General features: G+C 34.5%; 1 protein-coding gene and 1 pseudogene across 2 annotated transcripts in view; both read right to left on the bottom strand.

The window, feature by feature from the left end:
• Nucleotides 1–5504: 5504 nt before the first annotated feature.
• Nucleotides 5505–13475, bottom strand: LOC149796173 (uncharacterized; annotated as a pseudogene). The gene is made up of 4 exons (XR_016422047.1): nucleotides 13464–13475; nucleotides 9279–9985; nucleotides 8750–8850; nucleotides 5505–8221 (listed from the first exon to the last, which is right to left on the bottom strand). The product of XR_016422047.1 is annotated as an uncharacterized LOC149796173 (transcript).
• Nucleotides 13174–16097, bottom strand: part of LOC149796172 (mitochondrial import inner membrane translocase subunit Tim17-A-like) — a 40267-nt gene continuing 37343 nt past the window's right edge. The window contains exon 7 of the mRNA XM_089966119.1: nucleotides 13174–13922. Coding sequence (XP_089822245.1) covers nucleotides 13843–13922 — 80 coding nt within the window. The 3' untranslated portion in view covers nucleotides 13174–13842. The remainder of the gene's footprint in view (nucleotides 13923–16097) is intronic.

The following is a 16097-nucleotide window of genomic DNA, read 5'->3' as shown; positions in this document are numbered from 1 at the left end:
TGAATTAGGGTTAATTTCTTTAAGCTGTATTCAATCATGGGGCCCTGGATTATAGAATGGTCTAGGCATACACATCACTAATCAACTCTCTCTAGTCCAACCAATGTGTGTATATGAGAAAGCTTGCCAGTAGCGTTATGTGTGTTGATTTCTTCCAATAAATATGTTGGCTGCCATGTAAAGTCTATGATGTCCTGAAAAATGGTGTTAAGCTCCATACAAGCAAGCTAAACAATCAATGATATAATGGAACAGTAGACACCATTTTAGCTAAATATGCCAAGAATTGATTTAGAGACTTGGTTAGTGATGATGACTTAAAATTGGCAAGGGATTAAAAAGATAAAAGAAATGACCTATCATGGCACTGTAATATAACAAATGAGGAAAAACAAAAGTTTATTGCATTTGAACCTTTTGTTTTTTCACAGTTTCAATTTAAGTCATAAGGCCCCTTATTTTGCCTTACCAAACATATAGCAAGTTATTACCTCAAGCCCTAGCACTAATAATGCCTCACAAGTAAGCAGTCTTTTATGAAGTCTCAGGTCTGAGTATATGTCTAGCAATACTTATGTCCAGTTTGTTTATAAAATTCTTTCTCACATGGTACAGTTTTCAGAGAGACACGATAAATTCAACAAGTGTGGTAATGAAGGGACAGGCATTCTTTATTTATGCACACATCCCAAAGGGACATTGCTATGTTTGAATCAACACTGAACTGAAGAATGGAGCATCAGCTGCATCAATTAAAATATTGTGGCCCACACAAAATACTGCAAGGACTATAATCAATTTATGAGTGCAATGGGCATGAATTACTGTAGCAGACTGGAGGAAGTAATCCGAATTTATTAATATCTTGAAGCTAAATATAGTAAAGTTTTCATCTATAATCTGTGGAATCATTTTTGCACACAGTTTGCAAGATTTGTCTTTGGGTCATCGTTTTTCTTTTTCTTCATCTTTCTAGCTTATGGTATCTTGATAAGTCTTATGGTGCCGTGCAACTGCACTTGATGATTACCACAGCCAGTGACATTGTATCAAATCTTCTGGGATCAGATGATTCAATGCAAATTCCACATAACCTATCACCATCCTCATGTTTGCCATCTGACTTACTAAGTTATTTTGCCTAAATAATAATAAAAACAATCTGGTCTGATGTATTGATAGCGTTCTGAATGACCATAATATATTCTCTGTATCTATCCTAGAAAATCCTGAGTGGATTGCTGTTTGGTTTTAATAAACCAAAGTAATCCAATGAAAGGCATTTTACAGACACAAGTGTCTGTTTCCTGTATGCAGTGATTAAATGATAGTATTATGTCTTTATTTTTTTAAAACTGATGATACATATGATCACCTTCAATGTGCAATATTAGTTATGTTAATTAATGAGTGGGCAATATTTGAATTTCAAAGATAAAAGTGTATGCCATGATCACTTTAGTAGGATGATTTGTCAAGTGAGGTTATCTTTTCTGTTTGAATAAATATTGTTAACTAAACTATTTTCGCAAGTTATGACAAAAGAATGATTCAAAGAAAGAAAATTCATTAAATTGAACATATAAAATGTAATACTGCAACAGAGTCTAGATGAACTATTTCTTCAGAGACACAATCCAGACTCTGTGGCAGCAAAATTATCAAATAGGACACAACTAAGAGACAATCACATTTTCAGTCACAATGGTTTGACAATTATCAATGGCTTGAATTCATTGACTGTGAAGGCAAAGTGATTTGCAGTTACTGCAAAAAAAGTTCCCAAACTGTCACAGATTTTAAATTCTACCAGTGGACTTGTAAGTGTAACTGACAAATTCAGGATTTAATCAAGCAAGTCTCATGATAGTATTATACCTAATAAAGCAAAATGTAGCACAGTATATTCATGACACTTAGGCCAGCATGTACAAAATATTCCTCAAGTTACAGTTGCTAGCACTCCACTAAGAAATGTCATTTTATAATAAATAAAAATGTAATGGAAAAAAAAATCGATAAAGTGATTGCACTCTTTAACATAGCCTACTACCTAACTCAATAATGAAAATGATTTGGTTCATTATATCTTTGTGTTTTATGGAATAAATGCATACATCTGATTGAATTTTAGGCAAGAGACTGAACTTTTGGGTTAAGTTAAAATGTATGTGGAACAAATGCATTTTCTAAAACTACTTGTATCAGTGTGCATTGTGACTTTTCTTTAAGATAACTCTAAATGGTACTGGGTATATATCATTTTCTTCAACTGCACACTGTTGTCTTCCATTTGATTTGATGACTTACAGCTATACTGTCTACACAGTAGGCCTCAACGTCAGGAAAAATTCTGTATACTTCAGTTACAGCTGAAATAAGTTTTGCATTAGTACCTGAATCAGACAAAAAAGGTTGTGTTCTGGTGTGTGAATAGAAATGGCTAAAAGTAATATAGACAAAAGCCATAAGAGTACACAAGTTACATATGAAAACCACCAATTCACTTGCATGTGTGGCATACAAGTTCAAAGATTTGCTTCATGTTTATTTCTGTACACACATTGTTCAACTCATAAGATATTTTAAGAGCTATTTCTCTATTGTATGCATAATTCATTTACAAATGTGATTAGTGGGCCACACCGAAGGCCATACTATTAGTTCACTTGGCAATATGGTAACGTCAGCTGAAAAGCATAATCATCCATTAAAAGAGCATTATGATATGAACATTAGGTATTTAGGACATATAGATTTTTCTTTTCCAAATGGAGTCCAAGTAATTATTGCCCAATCCAGGTATAATTTTGTACACAAGTAAAGAACAAAATAAGATAAATCTTCATTTATTTGCAATTGACAATACACTTCTTAATGAATATACACTTTTGCATTTATTTTGTATCACTTGAATAAACAATATTTCTTTCAGTTCATTTTAAACTTTTATTTTATATCACTTGAGTAAACAATATCTCTTTCGTTTCATTTAACACTTAGAAACAGGTTCTTCCAGTTACAATAATCAACTCTGGAAACAATAAACAAACTGGAACTTTTGACCTAATTATATTACATTTACTAGGGTTAAAACAATAAATTCCTTAACATAATAAATTAACAGTTCCAGTTAATCAAACACAAAATCACCTTTTATACAGGGTGTGAACTGTTAATATTTACAGGATAAAGCTTATAGTTTCCAAATTGATTGAAGCTTACATGTTGCAGTTGCTGGCACATATCTATTTCCAGCATGGTTTGCATACATTCCACCTTTAATAATTTTGTTACTTCCCTACCCCACCCCATTCAGTAACAAGTATCAAAAATCAGGCTCATTCTAAGGCAAAGTCTGTAACTTGTGTACCACAGTCATCAGAGAGACAAAGATGCAAAACTTTATGATGCCTGTCAAAGGAAGAAAACAGTTTGTTGTTTACCCAAGTTTTGAACCAGTTAACTTGAATTCTCAGACCATCAATTGCTACAGCCCCACTAATTACAATTGTTAGGGAATAATGAGAACTCACCTTCAGTTATCTGTGTATATATATAATTTTAATAACCAAGAATACCGGATGTCTGGGAACATTATAGCATTCAATGATAACGTCAGAACTGAGATGAGAGAATTAAACAAGCATAGTACATGACATAATATATCCATAAACTATTGACTGGGAAAAATACTACAGAACACCATTTCTGCTGGCAGTAAGATGTTGAACCTATATGTCATAAATATCAGGTTGGACATCTAGGACCAGTAATATTCATAATGGACAGTACCCACCCCCCACCCCCCACCCAAGTGAGAAGGGCCTGATTTGTAATCTAAGCCACCCAACCTATCACAGCCTTTATAGTACTTGAAACAAATATTGAGTAATAGTAAAACAAACTCTGAAAGTTATTAAAACCAATTTGTTATATTTCCATAACTCTGCATAGTTAGCTGTGCAAGCAGACTTAAACATATCAGTGTATGACAGTTAAATTGAGCTATAGCATCGATTAACAGAAGCTACGAATTCATCAACAAGCAGTGAACAATCATCTTCACAATAAATGTCAAACATTAGCATCCATAAGCTGTCAAGACAAGTTGTTACACTGGATATATAATCATCCATTTATTTCAAACAAGCTGTGAAAAACGAACCTCACGTCCGCTATATGTACGCTGGCCATTGCAAAGGATGCTTTAATAGATTAATGTTTATCGTCGTGTCTTGACAACCATTTTGCGCGCGCACACCGGAAAGTCATGCTATATATTTGTTACTTGTGAACGTATTCGTGGGCAGTACGCTATATATTGTTCCCGTGACCGTATTCACGGGCAGAATGCTATATGTTTGTTCTTCGTGAACGTATTTTTGGGCAGTTACTTTGTCATCTTCAACCTAAAGGTCAAAACTGCCCATGAAATATATATATCTGCCCACGAACCGAAAACATGAATAGGACTATAACATAAGTGTATATACTTATTTTCAACATATACATAATTACTATGTAAGAAATACAACCTATGTATATGTATTTTGATTTGAAATGTAAACTATATCATGTCCTTCCCGTAAACCCACTTTCGGGATGACTGCCCACAACGCACCTAAAACGTATATATATATATATATATATATATATATATATATATATGGGGTGGGGTGTTTGGGTGTTATTTTTTTCTTGCATATTCTGGTATTTTTATTTACTACAGTGATATAATTTCAATGGCCTGTACTGAAATAATTGTTTTTTTTTGACAGCTAATTATTGCAATTAACTCATGGTTCATTTTTTCTTTTGTCTGATTGTCATACAGTTATCTGTTCTAGACACTTTAAGCAACAGGACTACAGATGAACACCCAACAGATAAAGCTTAAAACCTGATGCTATTCCATCAATATTTACCTGGACAACTGATGTGATGTGATGTGATTTTGATTTTTAACGTAGCTTTAACAATTTTTCAGTCATATTGCTACAATCTCTGCAATGTGGCAGTTTATAGTGATGTCTAGCACTGAGGCATCATGCCGCAGACATGTAGCATGATGTCCCACCCAGTCACATTATCCTGACACCAGGCCGACCAGTCCTAACACTAACCTCTTAATGCTGAACGCCAAGCGAGGCAGCTGTTAGTACCATTTTTTAAGTCTCTGGTATGACTCGGCCGGGGATAGAACCCACGACCTCCCGCATCCGAGGCGGATGCTCTAACCAAGGAAGGTGGATAACATTTTGGAAGAATTTGAGATTTGATGTGTTGACATTTACAATGAGTCTCATAAGCCAATGCCTGAAAACCAATCACCAATGACATCAGATGAGTAAGTATCAGCTGTTTTCAGGGTACATTTGTAGTTCTAATATCTATCCTATTTCAGCAAAGGTAAGACATATATATTGCTTATTCAGATGGCAGTGTCATCATCGACAGGGAAGGTTACGGTTTACATTCCAGTTTTTATGTATCCAAACAAGTCCCAGTCTTTGTGAGATAGTTCCACAAGCTATATATCACTGCATAATTTCTCATTTTTACTCTGAAAAGACCTGCTTTTGTTGGGCTTATTTTGCTTGCTGTTTTCCTCCTAGAGGGCACTGATATGTAATCAAACCATAGCTGCGTAACTTTTGTTTTACTCATTTATTTCAAAGTGTGTGTATGGTGTGTGTGTACGAGTGTGTGTGCATGTGTGTATGTTTGAGAGAGAGAGAGAGTGAGCAGACAATCTGTGGAAAGCAGCCTCTTTTAAAACTCTTGTATAATTCTGAATTATAGTGAAGCTGGTAACTTTGCTATGTATATTTTTTTTATCTCCATTATAGTTACAAATGTTGATGAAAAGCTACACTATTATTTTATCTTCTTCAGATCCTGTGAGTTGTATATAGCATGCTAAAGTAAAATTACAGAGTTGGAGGAGAGACTGGGGAAAGCAGAAACAGAATTGGAAGAGAAGGAAAGGCATCTGCAAGATCTGAATAATAAAATAAACATGGCGAAATTTGGATTGAACAGATTTACAGATGACGATGAAATTATAGAATTTTGCACTGATTTTCCCACATATGAAGTTTTTATAACCTTCTTCAATACCATCAAACACTACAATTGGAATGAAGACCTTATATTACAGCACAGGGAATGACATTAACATCAGGGGATGGCAAAAAGCAATGGACCCAGTGGATGAACTTTTCATGTTTTTGTGTAGATTGAGAAGTGGATTTCTAATTGAAGATATGTCTGTTCGATCTAATATTCAAAGGTCTTCTGTAAGTCAGAAAATAATCATGTGGACAAATTGTTTGTATTTCTTACTGGGAAGTGTAAATATCTGGCCAAGTCATCAGCAGGTTCAAGCAAATATGCCTCTTGAGCTTCATCTGTCCTACCCAGGAACCAGAATTATTTTTGACTGCACAGAAATATGAACAGAAAGACCCTCATCTTTAATGCTTTGATCCAAGACTTTTTCAAACTACAAAACTCACAACACCTGGAAAGGTTTGGTAGGGATAGCCCCACATGGTGCAGTCACATCTGTGTCTGCCTTGTACTCTGGATGCACGAGCGATGCGGAGATCACAAAGCTGTCAAGGCTTATAGAGTTGTTAGAACCAGGGGACCAAATTATGGCAGATAAAGGTTTTATTTTACACAAAGTTTTAGAAGGTACTGGTGTTTCCACTGCAACGCCACACTTTCTGTGTAGTGATGGGCAGCAGTTATCAGCTTCCTGGGTGGAATACTATTAAAATAAATTGCAAGCCTGATGTGTGATGTGATTTTGATTTTTAATGTAGCTTTAACAATTTTTCAGTCATATCGCTACGATGTCTGCAATGTGGCAGTTTATAGTGATGTCTAGCACTGGGGCATCATGCCGCAGACATGTAGCTATGTCCCACCCAGTCACATTATCCTGACACCAGGCCAACCGGTCCTAACACTAACCTCTTAATGCTGAACGCCAAGCGAGGCAGCTGTTAGTACCATTGTTATAAATCTTTGGTATGACTTGGCCGGGGATCGAACCCATGACCTGCAAGCCTGAGGATACATATGCAAAGACACATTAATAGGGTGAAAGAATACAAGTTATTACAGTCTATGGTGCCTTTGACAATCTCTAGGTCAATAAATCAGTTGTGGACGGTCGCAAATGTACTGACTCTGTTCAAACGACCACTAATTAAACAAAAGAAATGACATTCTGTGACATGAAATTATGTAGAACTTGTGCATGAAAACAAAGATACTGTGACATTATGAAAGTACCACATATGGTTCATTTTAATGATATTTCGATATTGTACAAGTTTATTTTAGACCTTAAAATCGTGCCACATTTCACTGGCATTTTGTCTTGCAAATACCTTTTAGATGTGTGTATCTAGCTCATTTTATTAACATTTCAGTAATGTACAAGTTTTTTTTTTTTTTTACACCTTTATTAAAATCGTGCCATATTTCATTTTCATGTAAATACCTTTGGTAGATGTGTGTGTGTCGAGATTATATACATATATATATATATATATGATTACTCAAATGCATCTATGGGTGACTGTTCCAGACTATATGCATATATAGTAAGTAAAACCCACTAAGCTGAATTTAAAATTGACAATTTATCTAAGTAGATTTTAAAAGCAGTGTGACAAGGTCCACATTGGCAAATGACATGCAGATATTTTGCTTACAGCTAAATACATAGCTTGGGGTTGTAGGAATTATTTAATAATTAAAAGGCATAGAAAATTTATTGTAATATATCTTACAAAACATTCAGGTGCATATATACAAACAGGAAAACTTACTAATTGAGGTAGAATCTATAACAGAAGAGACCAAGTTTGTCCTTGACAGATTGCCAAAATTCGCTGTCAAACAGAATTGTCTTAACATAAAAGTCATTTACCAACAACACACAAAAATTACACCATTCCAGTCCCATAACTGCCAACAGCATTTGAACCTTGTAGTAGTAGTTGTGGTTTGTCTTAACTTTCAAGGCATCATTAGAGATAGTAAAGTGTCTGCAACCGGACATTTGATCTCCAACAAACCATAAGGGGGGGGGCGGGGGCTGTTGGGGTTGTAGACTTTATGATCAGGAGTTGCAGCCAGCCAATGACAAAATGGGCTCACAATTATGCCACTTGGGTACCGATCAACACTCATCCATTTTCTAGGAGAAAAAAAGGAGAAGAAAAAACTTAAAAACAAACCAAAATCACACACCACACTAATTTAAAAGGTGGTTTTGTTTCTTCTTCAAATAAAATGTTCTTACACAGTGGGGTGTCTTTTATGCAATACAAATTATTTTCCTTGATTTCTTAAGCAGGTTCTACACATTTTTTTGGCGAAATTTCTTTTAAGAAGGATAAAAATCTGATACGGGTTTTTTTGTTTCTTTACAGCATACTCATTTTGTATTCCAAAAAACAATCCTAATTTAGGAAAATACACTGCCCTGGAAAGTTTATTTGAAGAAATATGATATGGCTAAATTGTACTGTAGATAGCATTTATGCAAGATCTGAAATACATTAATTTATTCTAAGTTTTAAATATTAAAAATATCTGTGCATGTTGAATATAATTTTAATATTTTAAAACTGCACCTTGAATGCATACAGATTGCTTTATAGCCTTAGTGCAAAGTCTGTTAAGCAGTACTTGAATTTTAATTGTGATTAAAGTGGCAGTTTACCTTGCTATATTCTTTTGCTGCTAACCCCTTCTGGTTCCAAGCCATAGCAGAAGCGGTATTATGTCTGGTGCTTCTTAAACATTCGGCTAACTTCTCACCATCTGCATATGAAACATCTGTATGATAAATATTTTGAACATAGGCAACTTTATCTTGCTTGCAGTATGTGTTGCACAAGCCAAAACAGAATACTTATTTATAATATCCTTCTACTGCACATACCTACAAGTACAGTCAGACATCAACTTACATTTGAAGTTGTACGAGGCTCCACATCATGACCGCATGTGCAAAACAATGAAGTTATTATTTATTTGTTGAAAAGTAAGCCCATTGTAATGTATAAAAATCTGTAGATTTCAAACTTGTGATGTTAACAAAATATGTGTTGAACATTTTGGTTTACTACATTTTTGTACATGAACATTAATTTCAGTGGTCACCAGTTTTGTTGCTGCATGTACTAGGACACTTTAAATATGATATGATCATAATTATATCAATAAAACAATAAAAAACTAAGCTTCACCTTTTCTGCATTTTGCAATCTCTCCAGCACTGTATGCCGTTATCCTGTCCTTTCTGATACTGTGCCATCTGGGGTCTCTGGACTGCAACCTGGTGTTTTTCTCAATTACCCAGCTCTGTCTCACTTACTGTCAGAGTGTAAAAATGTACTGTTTGATTCTCAGTCAACACTGTCACAACATTACTTGTCATCACATTACTACTGAGTAATTCTATAAATGTGTCAATGTCCATTAGATTTAATAGATAGTCACTGCACAGTCTTTGCTGGTAGCTCAAAATGCTTCCCTTTATAAACCTTCCATAAGGTGTTTAAACCGGTTGAGAATCAGAACCACTGAACATAGTGGAAAATAATGTTAAAATCCTATAGTTTTTCCGTGAGCTCACTTGCATTAAACTGGGCATCTTCTGGTATAGGATTGTACATTGTGGATTTAATACCCTTTGTAGCTCAGTGGGGATTGCTACAGTCATAGCCCTGGACAACTATATCCCATTTCTCTCCCCTTGGTTGATGCCAAGTCTCTGATAATGATGTTGTAGCTGTGTCAGCTGGAATTAAGTGTCAGCTGGAATTAACCTCATTTTCCTGCTTTTATAGTAAGCCAGCTGGTACAGAAGCACTGTTACATGTCCGCAAGCACCACTCTGCCCAATTGTGCACGAGCATGTTGACGAGGATACCTTTTCTGCAGAAATGACAACCTATAATAAACAAAAATATAAACACTTAGTTTGTAAAATATGTGTGTCCATACTGCTGATTTTTCCCATTTGAATAGGAGAATGGAAACATTAAAAACCATAACAGTTGAAACTTTTATGAAGTAAATCTAATTGCTTATTGAAATATGCATACAAACATAACTTTATTAGAAATAAATTGTATTTTTCTATCACAGACTTTATATGTAGTCATGATCATAAGCTGTAACAAACCTAAACTAATATTTGATGATTGATGCCTGTTACAGAAATAAAGCTGATTAGATTCAGGAATGAAATTTAAATGAATATGAGATGTTTACCTCAACATGTGGTGACTCATTCTTCTTTTGTGAAATTATTTTGATAATCAAATTAACAGAATATCCCATACATAAAATGACAAAATTTTATATTGTTTAAACATAATTCTTCCCTATTATGTGTACTTTATCTAATGTCTGCATTTACATACTGGGTGTTAAAATTCATCCATCTACCAACACCACTAAAACAATAATAATTATATGCATGAAGAAGTTCACATAAATAAGGGACCAATTTGTGTTTGGGGGCAGGGTGTTTTGATTATATATATATATATATATATATATATATATATATATATATATATATATATATATATATATATGGCTTTCAAACAGCTCTGAGCAAAAAATTCTGCTGTTTTGTGGGTTAATATATAACTGCCAGTCTGTTATTGAAACAAAAAAGTGTGTTATTTGAATAAAATCATATATCCATACTGTCAGTTGACAAATGGTATTGTATTGAGTTCAGAAAAGAAAAAATATGTCATTTAAAGGGAAAATCCCAGTCCCTCCCAACCCCAGGCACTAAAAGCAGCAAGCACCATAACAACCAGGTTGTGTACTTCTGATACAAAAATACAAGCATACCAACATACACCCAAAACTATTTAAAGCACCACAAAGTCTCTACTGGTTTTGGGGGGTGGGGCATGGTTGGTTAAAAGGGCAGATTGTGTCACTATGCACATTGTGCAAATGTTTTATTCTGACCACGTTTTGACCACAGTATTGATTGATTATAGCAGTACATTTAAACCATACCTAATCAGAAACATAATTCATGCTTTACATAGTTCCTTTTCTCTATCGTTAACTTGTATTTTGTGTGCTGTAGAGAAAAAGGACACTCAAGATAGGACGTAAATCAACTTACATTTAAGAGAATGGACACAGCCCTCACTGTAGTACTTGAATCCTTTTGTCATCTGTTCATTCCTGAACTGCTGGAGACACCCGTGATGAAATTCTCAACGAATGCAAAAGAAATATCTGGCAAACAGCTCAGATTGTTACTCGATGTACAGTACGATGCCATATTTTTTCTCGATCTGCATAGCTTAGCCTCGTTTTCACGTTACAATAATATTCATGAGGATCTCATTAAGAATGGTCTATTAGTACTAGATAATTGCATTGTTTCAGTTTTACATGAAAATCTAACAGGTCTTTTCATGTTTCAGAAACGAAAATTGACACTTTTAGCTCAGACTTTTATAAGGATAAGGGTTACAATCATGAATAGAACTTGTAATGGTACAGCTAAGCTAGTTTACTATAGGTCTAGCCAGCATTTTTGACAAACTGAAAGCTTAAAATTATTTCGTTTGGTGCTTTACAGCAGACCAACACAAGTAGACTATTTAGTACCAAGGCTAAAAACACACCACAACAGCTGACCCAGGCTGGTCCAACGGTAGGATTCTAAGCCACACCCTTTCGGCAAGTCCAATACATTAACCACTGAGGCACTGTGGCTTCCACTTGCTTAGAATGTAACCTAATAGAATCAGTATCCAAGGAATTTTGCCTTAATAAACATATTGGTTTTTTTATATTGCTACTGATCACCAAGTTTATCAAATACTGTCTTTGAGACTGATTTAGATACCAATTACTTTTGTTACTATGTATGTAGATGTATGCTTAATAGGTGATCTCAACTATGATCTTTAAATTATGGAGAAAAATCAAACCAGCGTGTGCACTCAGCTTTATGCTGGGTTAAACAAATACACCAAACAGAACAAAATATAACTGTTAAAGATAAAACCATTTATTAGTACATTACCACAATGTTTATATGCCCATCCCTCACATAAACACACAAAAAAACACAACCACCTTTTTCTTGTCTAAATGCAGTCTCATATCTATCCAACAACATACTTGTCAATGTAAATAGTGGACACTGTACAATACTAGCTACTGATTTGTAACCAAAGCTAAAAGAATAGTCTAATGGGGGATAAAACTCTAGGTCATTCAGAAATCTGCTATCCTTGTCAAAAATTACTTCCTTTGCTTTCCTTTAATAGTCAAACTAAGAGAGATTTCAAAACGTGTCTTGATACTGTATCTAAAACTGTTAATGCAAATGGCCTGAGAAATGTCTAAAAAGATCTACATGCCATTAAATTGCCATTAAACCCTTTTATAGGGGCTTTAATTATTTTTTGGGCCTATTTTTATAGTACAACTTTCACCCAGACATAGTCAAGAATATTTTACTGTTAAAACTGCCAGAATGCTGCCATATATTTTTCCCTGTAGGATTGTATTGGCTCCAAAATCTGGTAAGATTTCTGGTCATATACCATTTCAGTGTTTCATCTTAAACACTGCATCTGCATTTATAAAAAGTTTTCTTTTTCTACAGGCTATTTTATTTATTACTTACAAGAAATATTATGCTTGCAAATTATGACACAGATAACAATAGTGGTCACCTCAGTACAAAATTCTAGCCACTTCTAACTGGTACCAAAAGTTTTTATTCAAGTGCTTTCAAGACTGAATTAAAAACAACTTGTGTAAACAGAAGTATGAAAGATGTGAAATTACTGAATCTCATATGTAACAAATCCATTATAGCCATTTTTTATGCAAATATTATTTATGACGCCATCTGAAAACTACAAATAGTTTCTATATGAAGTTATGAAAATGGAATCTTTTGACATTCCAGATGTTCTATTAATGAATAGAAAATGAGAGAGAGAGAGAGATGGAGAATTTTTAAGGGTACTAAAATATAGGCCAAGAGTGAATGTGTAAGAAAGTGCTTCCTGTTGTCAAAGTTATGACTATGTGATGGAGAAAAACCTCCATGGAACAAACAAAAACAAAATCTAGGCATAGAATAGAATAGTTTATGTAGCTGACATTGAACAACAACACTCTCAATAAAGGCCACACGTACACACACAACTATGAACAGACACACATTCTTATAACAAATCAGTCATTCATTAATTACAGTTACAAACTTGAAAATAAACAGATGGACACCATCTGTTCCTTTTTCATTTTATAAATTTAAATTTGATCATCATTTTATGTCTGTTATTGATTTAACTACAAAAAGGTTTATAGTCAACTCTTTATCTTATGAAAAATTAACTAACAAAAAACTTGAAAACATATACCATCCATGTCATTTTTTTCAATAATTACTGTGAAAGAATACATCCACTCATTCAATTATTTTTATTTGGCTCACAGTCGCTCACTTGTCTAACAAGGATAATTTGCTCTCATGATCTAGAATGCACAAGATTAATATTGATACAATGGAACATTCCTTCACTACCTCAGCCTGCACATCATCTGATGCTTATCACAGTAAAGGAGACCATGGCAGGAGGTTGGATGGTTGTACGACATACAGCAAATCATAAGTTCCAGCAGAACAGCTTCTGCTGCAATGTATTGGCACAGTCAAACCATGTCTGTTACATGTTGATTCAAAGGTTGCTAACAGATTCTAACCCAATTCTGCATTGTTTCCCTATTAAAAAACAGGCATTATTGGTAAGTTGGAGAATTACCAAATATTGTTTCTTTTTTTTGTAGCTGTGATGGATCTTCTTGAAACATAACATTAGCTGAAAGAGAAAAGAGAAAATATCATCAATGTTAGAAATATGACTGCAGAGAAAATAAAATCAGAGTGATGAACCAACATAACAGCAGATCATGTAAGGTTCACATGTCTGAGCCATACACTAACAGTTCATTTCTACTTCTTTCTCACCAAGACCAAGAAGAGGTACCTGTACACAATGAAACTCAATATATGGCAAAACCTGTACAAACCTGAATACAGAATACATCTGCTTGTAACAGAGGGTTATTTATGGCTCCCATATTTCACATATAAAATACCCCAAAATAGGCCCCAATTTGCTATATAAAAAAAAATCACCATCAAAATTGATTCATGAAAATATCATTCATTTTATCATTGAAAACAACAGCAAGTGTGTGGAAACATGGAATTAACATCATGAAATTTACAAATTGTATATTTTGTAAGATTTTCTGTAAAAAAAATATATTTCCAAAATACTGCAAATAATATATGAAATTTTTTATATATTCAAACACCATAACAATCCCCCTAAAACATTTAAAAAGTCTTATTAGGTCAAATTTGTATTTGAAATTTATCTTTTTATTCAATAGAATCAGCATAAATGTGAAATGCCCTCAAATGTGAAGAGTCAACAGACTGTCACAGTGAAGGCTGCACTTCCATGAAAACTTAAGTGAGTGTAGACTGTGTTTTCATCTGTGACTTGCTTTTGTGCTTCTTGCAGTGTTACAATAGATTAAAATAGATCTGCTTTGTTTTACCACATTAATAATGTATTTTATATTAAATGAAAGTAAGGGACCCACAATAAGAAAGTTCAATGGCATGCAAAGCCTTTGGGGGGAAAGAGCTTGTAGTCATTATCATATGTAAAGTCACCTCACTTAAACTGATTAATCAACGAGTTTTAAATATCATTATATAATTAATATGATCAAGGTATATACTTTCAGTAATATATCCAAATCCTTTAGAAATGTGATTATGGATACTAAGGGAACCAAATGAAAAGCTGAGTATCATTGATAGGGTTTTTAATTAAGAAGCAAAATTCAAAGTTTGCAGTGAACTCCCAAGTCGATACTCAGAGGCTGGCTCAAGGATGAGCAGAACTGTCAGAATTATTTGCATATTTGATACTGATGATGGGTTTAAATGGCATAAACTGCAAATGATATGGAATGAGATGATATATAATGTACACCTGGTTCTCACAACAATGTGAACAACTGAAACAATCCTCAAGGCCCAGGCAAACAATGTGTCAAAAGCTATTAATAATTATTCCAGTTTTTAGGCATGTTGGATGAATTTGGCAATCCCAATGCCAATATGAGATAAAGCAGAATTTATTCACTGAAGAGAGACAACCACCAGATCTGGAGGCAGCATTTGTTTATTCCAAACAACTTCAAGAGATATGTGTACTCACTGGCGTGAGATATGTTGAAGATCAAGTTTACATATGTGATGAGATTAGTCTATGCTACAGAATTATGTCAGACATGTGAGATGTAAATATCCAGGTTGGTTATTTCCTTGAAAATACAGCTATTATCCAGCCACTAATCTGTGAATAATTACTACTTCAAAAATAGAGTCACAGCCAACTATTAATAATGTTAATGCTGGACAGTGGAGAATGTATTTCCCCCATTCTCAAGAGCACTGGAATGAGACCATATTCATGGTTGTTGGACATGGAAAGCTATCACATCCAAGGTAATAGAGAGCTACTGTGGCAGGACCTTGAAAGCATGTCAATCACAGAGTGTATGTGTGATTAGGATTTTTAACATGGCTTTAACAATTTTTCAATTATATCGCTAGGATGTCTGCAGTGTGGCAGTTTATAATGATGTCTAGCACTGGGGCATCATGCCACTGACATGTAGCATCATGTCCCACCCAGTCAAATTATCCTGACACCAGGCCGACCAGTCCTAACACTAACCTCTTAATGCTGAGTGCCAAGTGAGGCAGCTGTTAGTACCATTTCTGTAAGTCCTTGGTATGACTCCACCAGGGTTCAAACCCATGACCTCCCCCTTCCAAGGCAGACACTCTAACCACTAGGCTACCGAAGCAGTCTATTTGTTCAGGAGTAACAATATGATTTTCAAGATGATCATTATGTGGTTACCTTGGATATCAGATTGGCACCAATTCAGGTTTCACTTGACAT

This window comes from Sinohyriopsis cumingii, chromosome 7, assembly GCF_028554795.1.
Source record: "Sinohyriopsis cumingii isolate HCF-2022 chromosome 7, ASM2855479v2, whole genome shotgun sequence".
Taxonomy (NCBI): domain Eukaryota; kingdom Metazoa; phylum Mollusca; class Bivalvia; order Unionida; family Unionidae; genus Sinohyriopsis; species Sinohyriopsis cumingii.
This window is presented reverse-complemented; position numbering and strand designations above follow the sequence as displayed.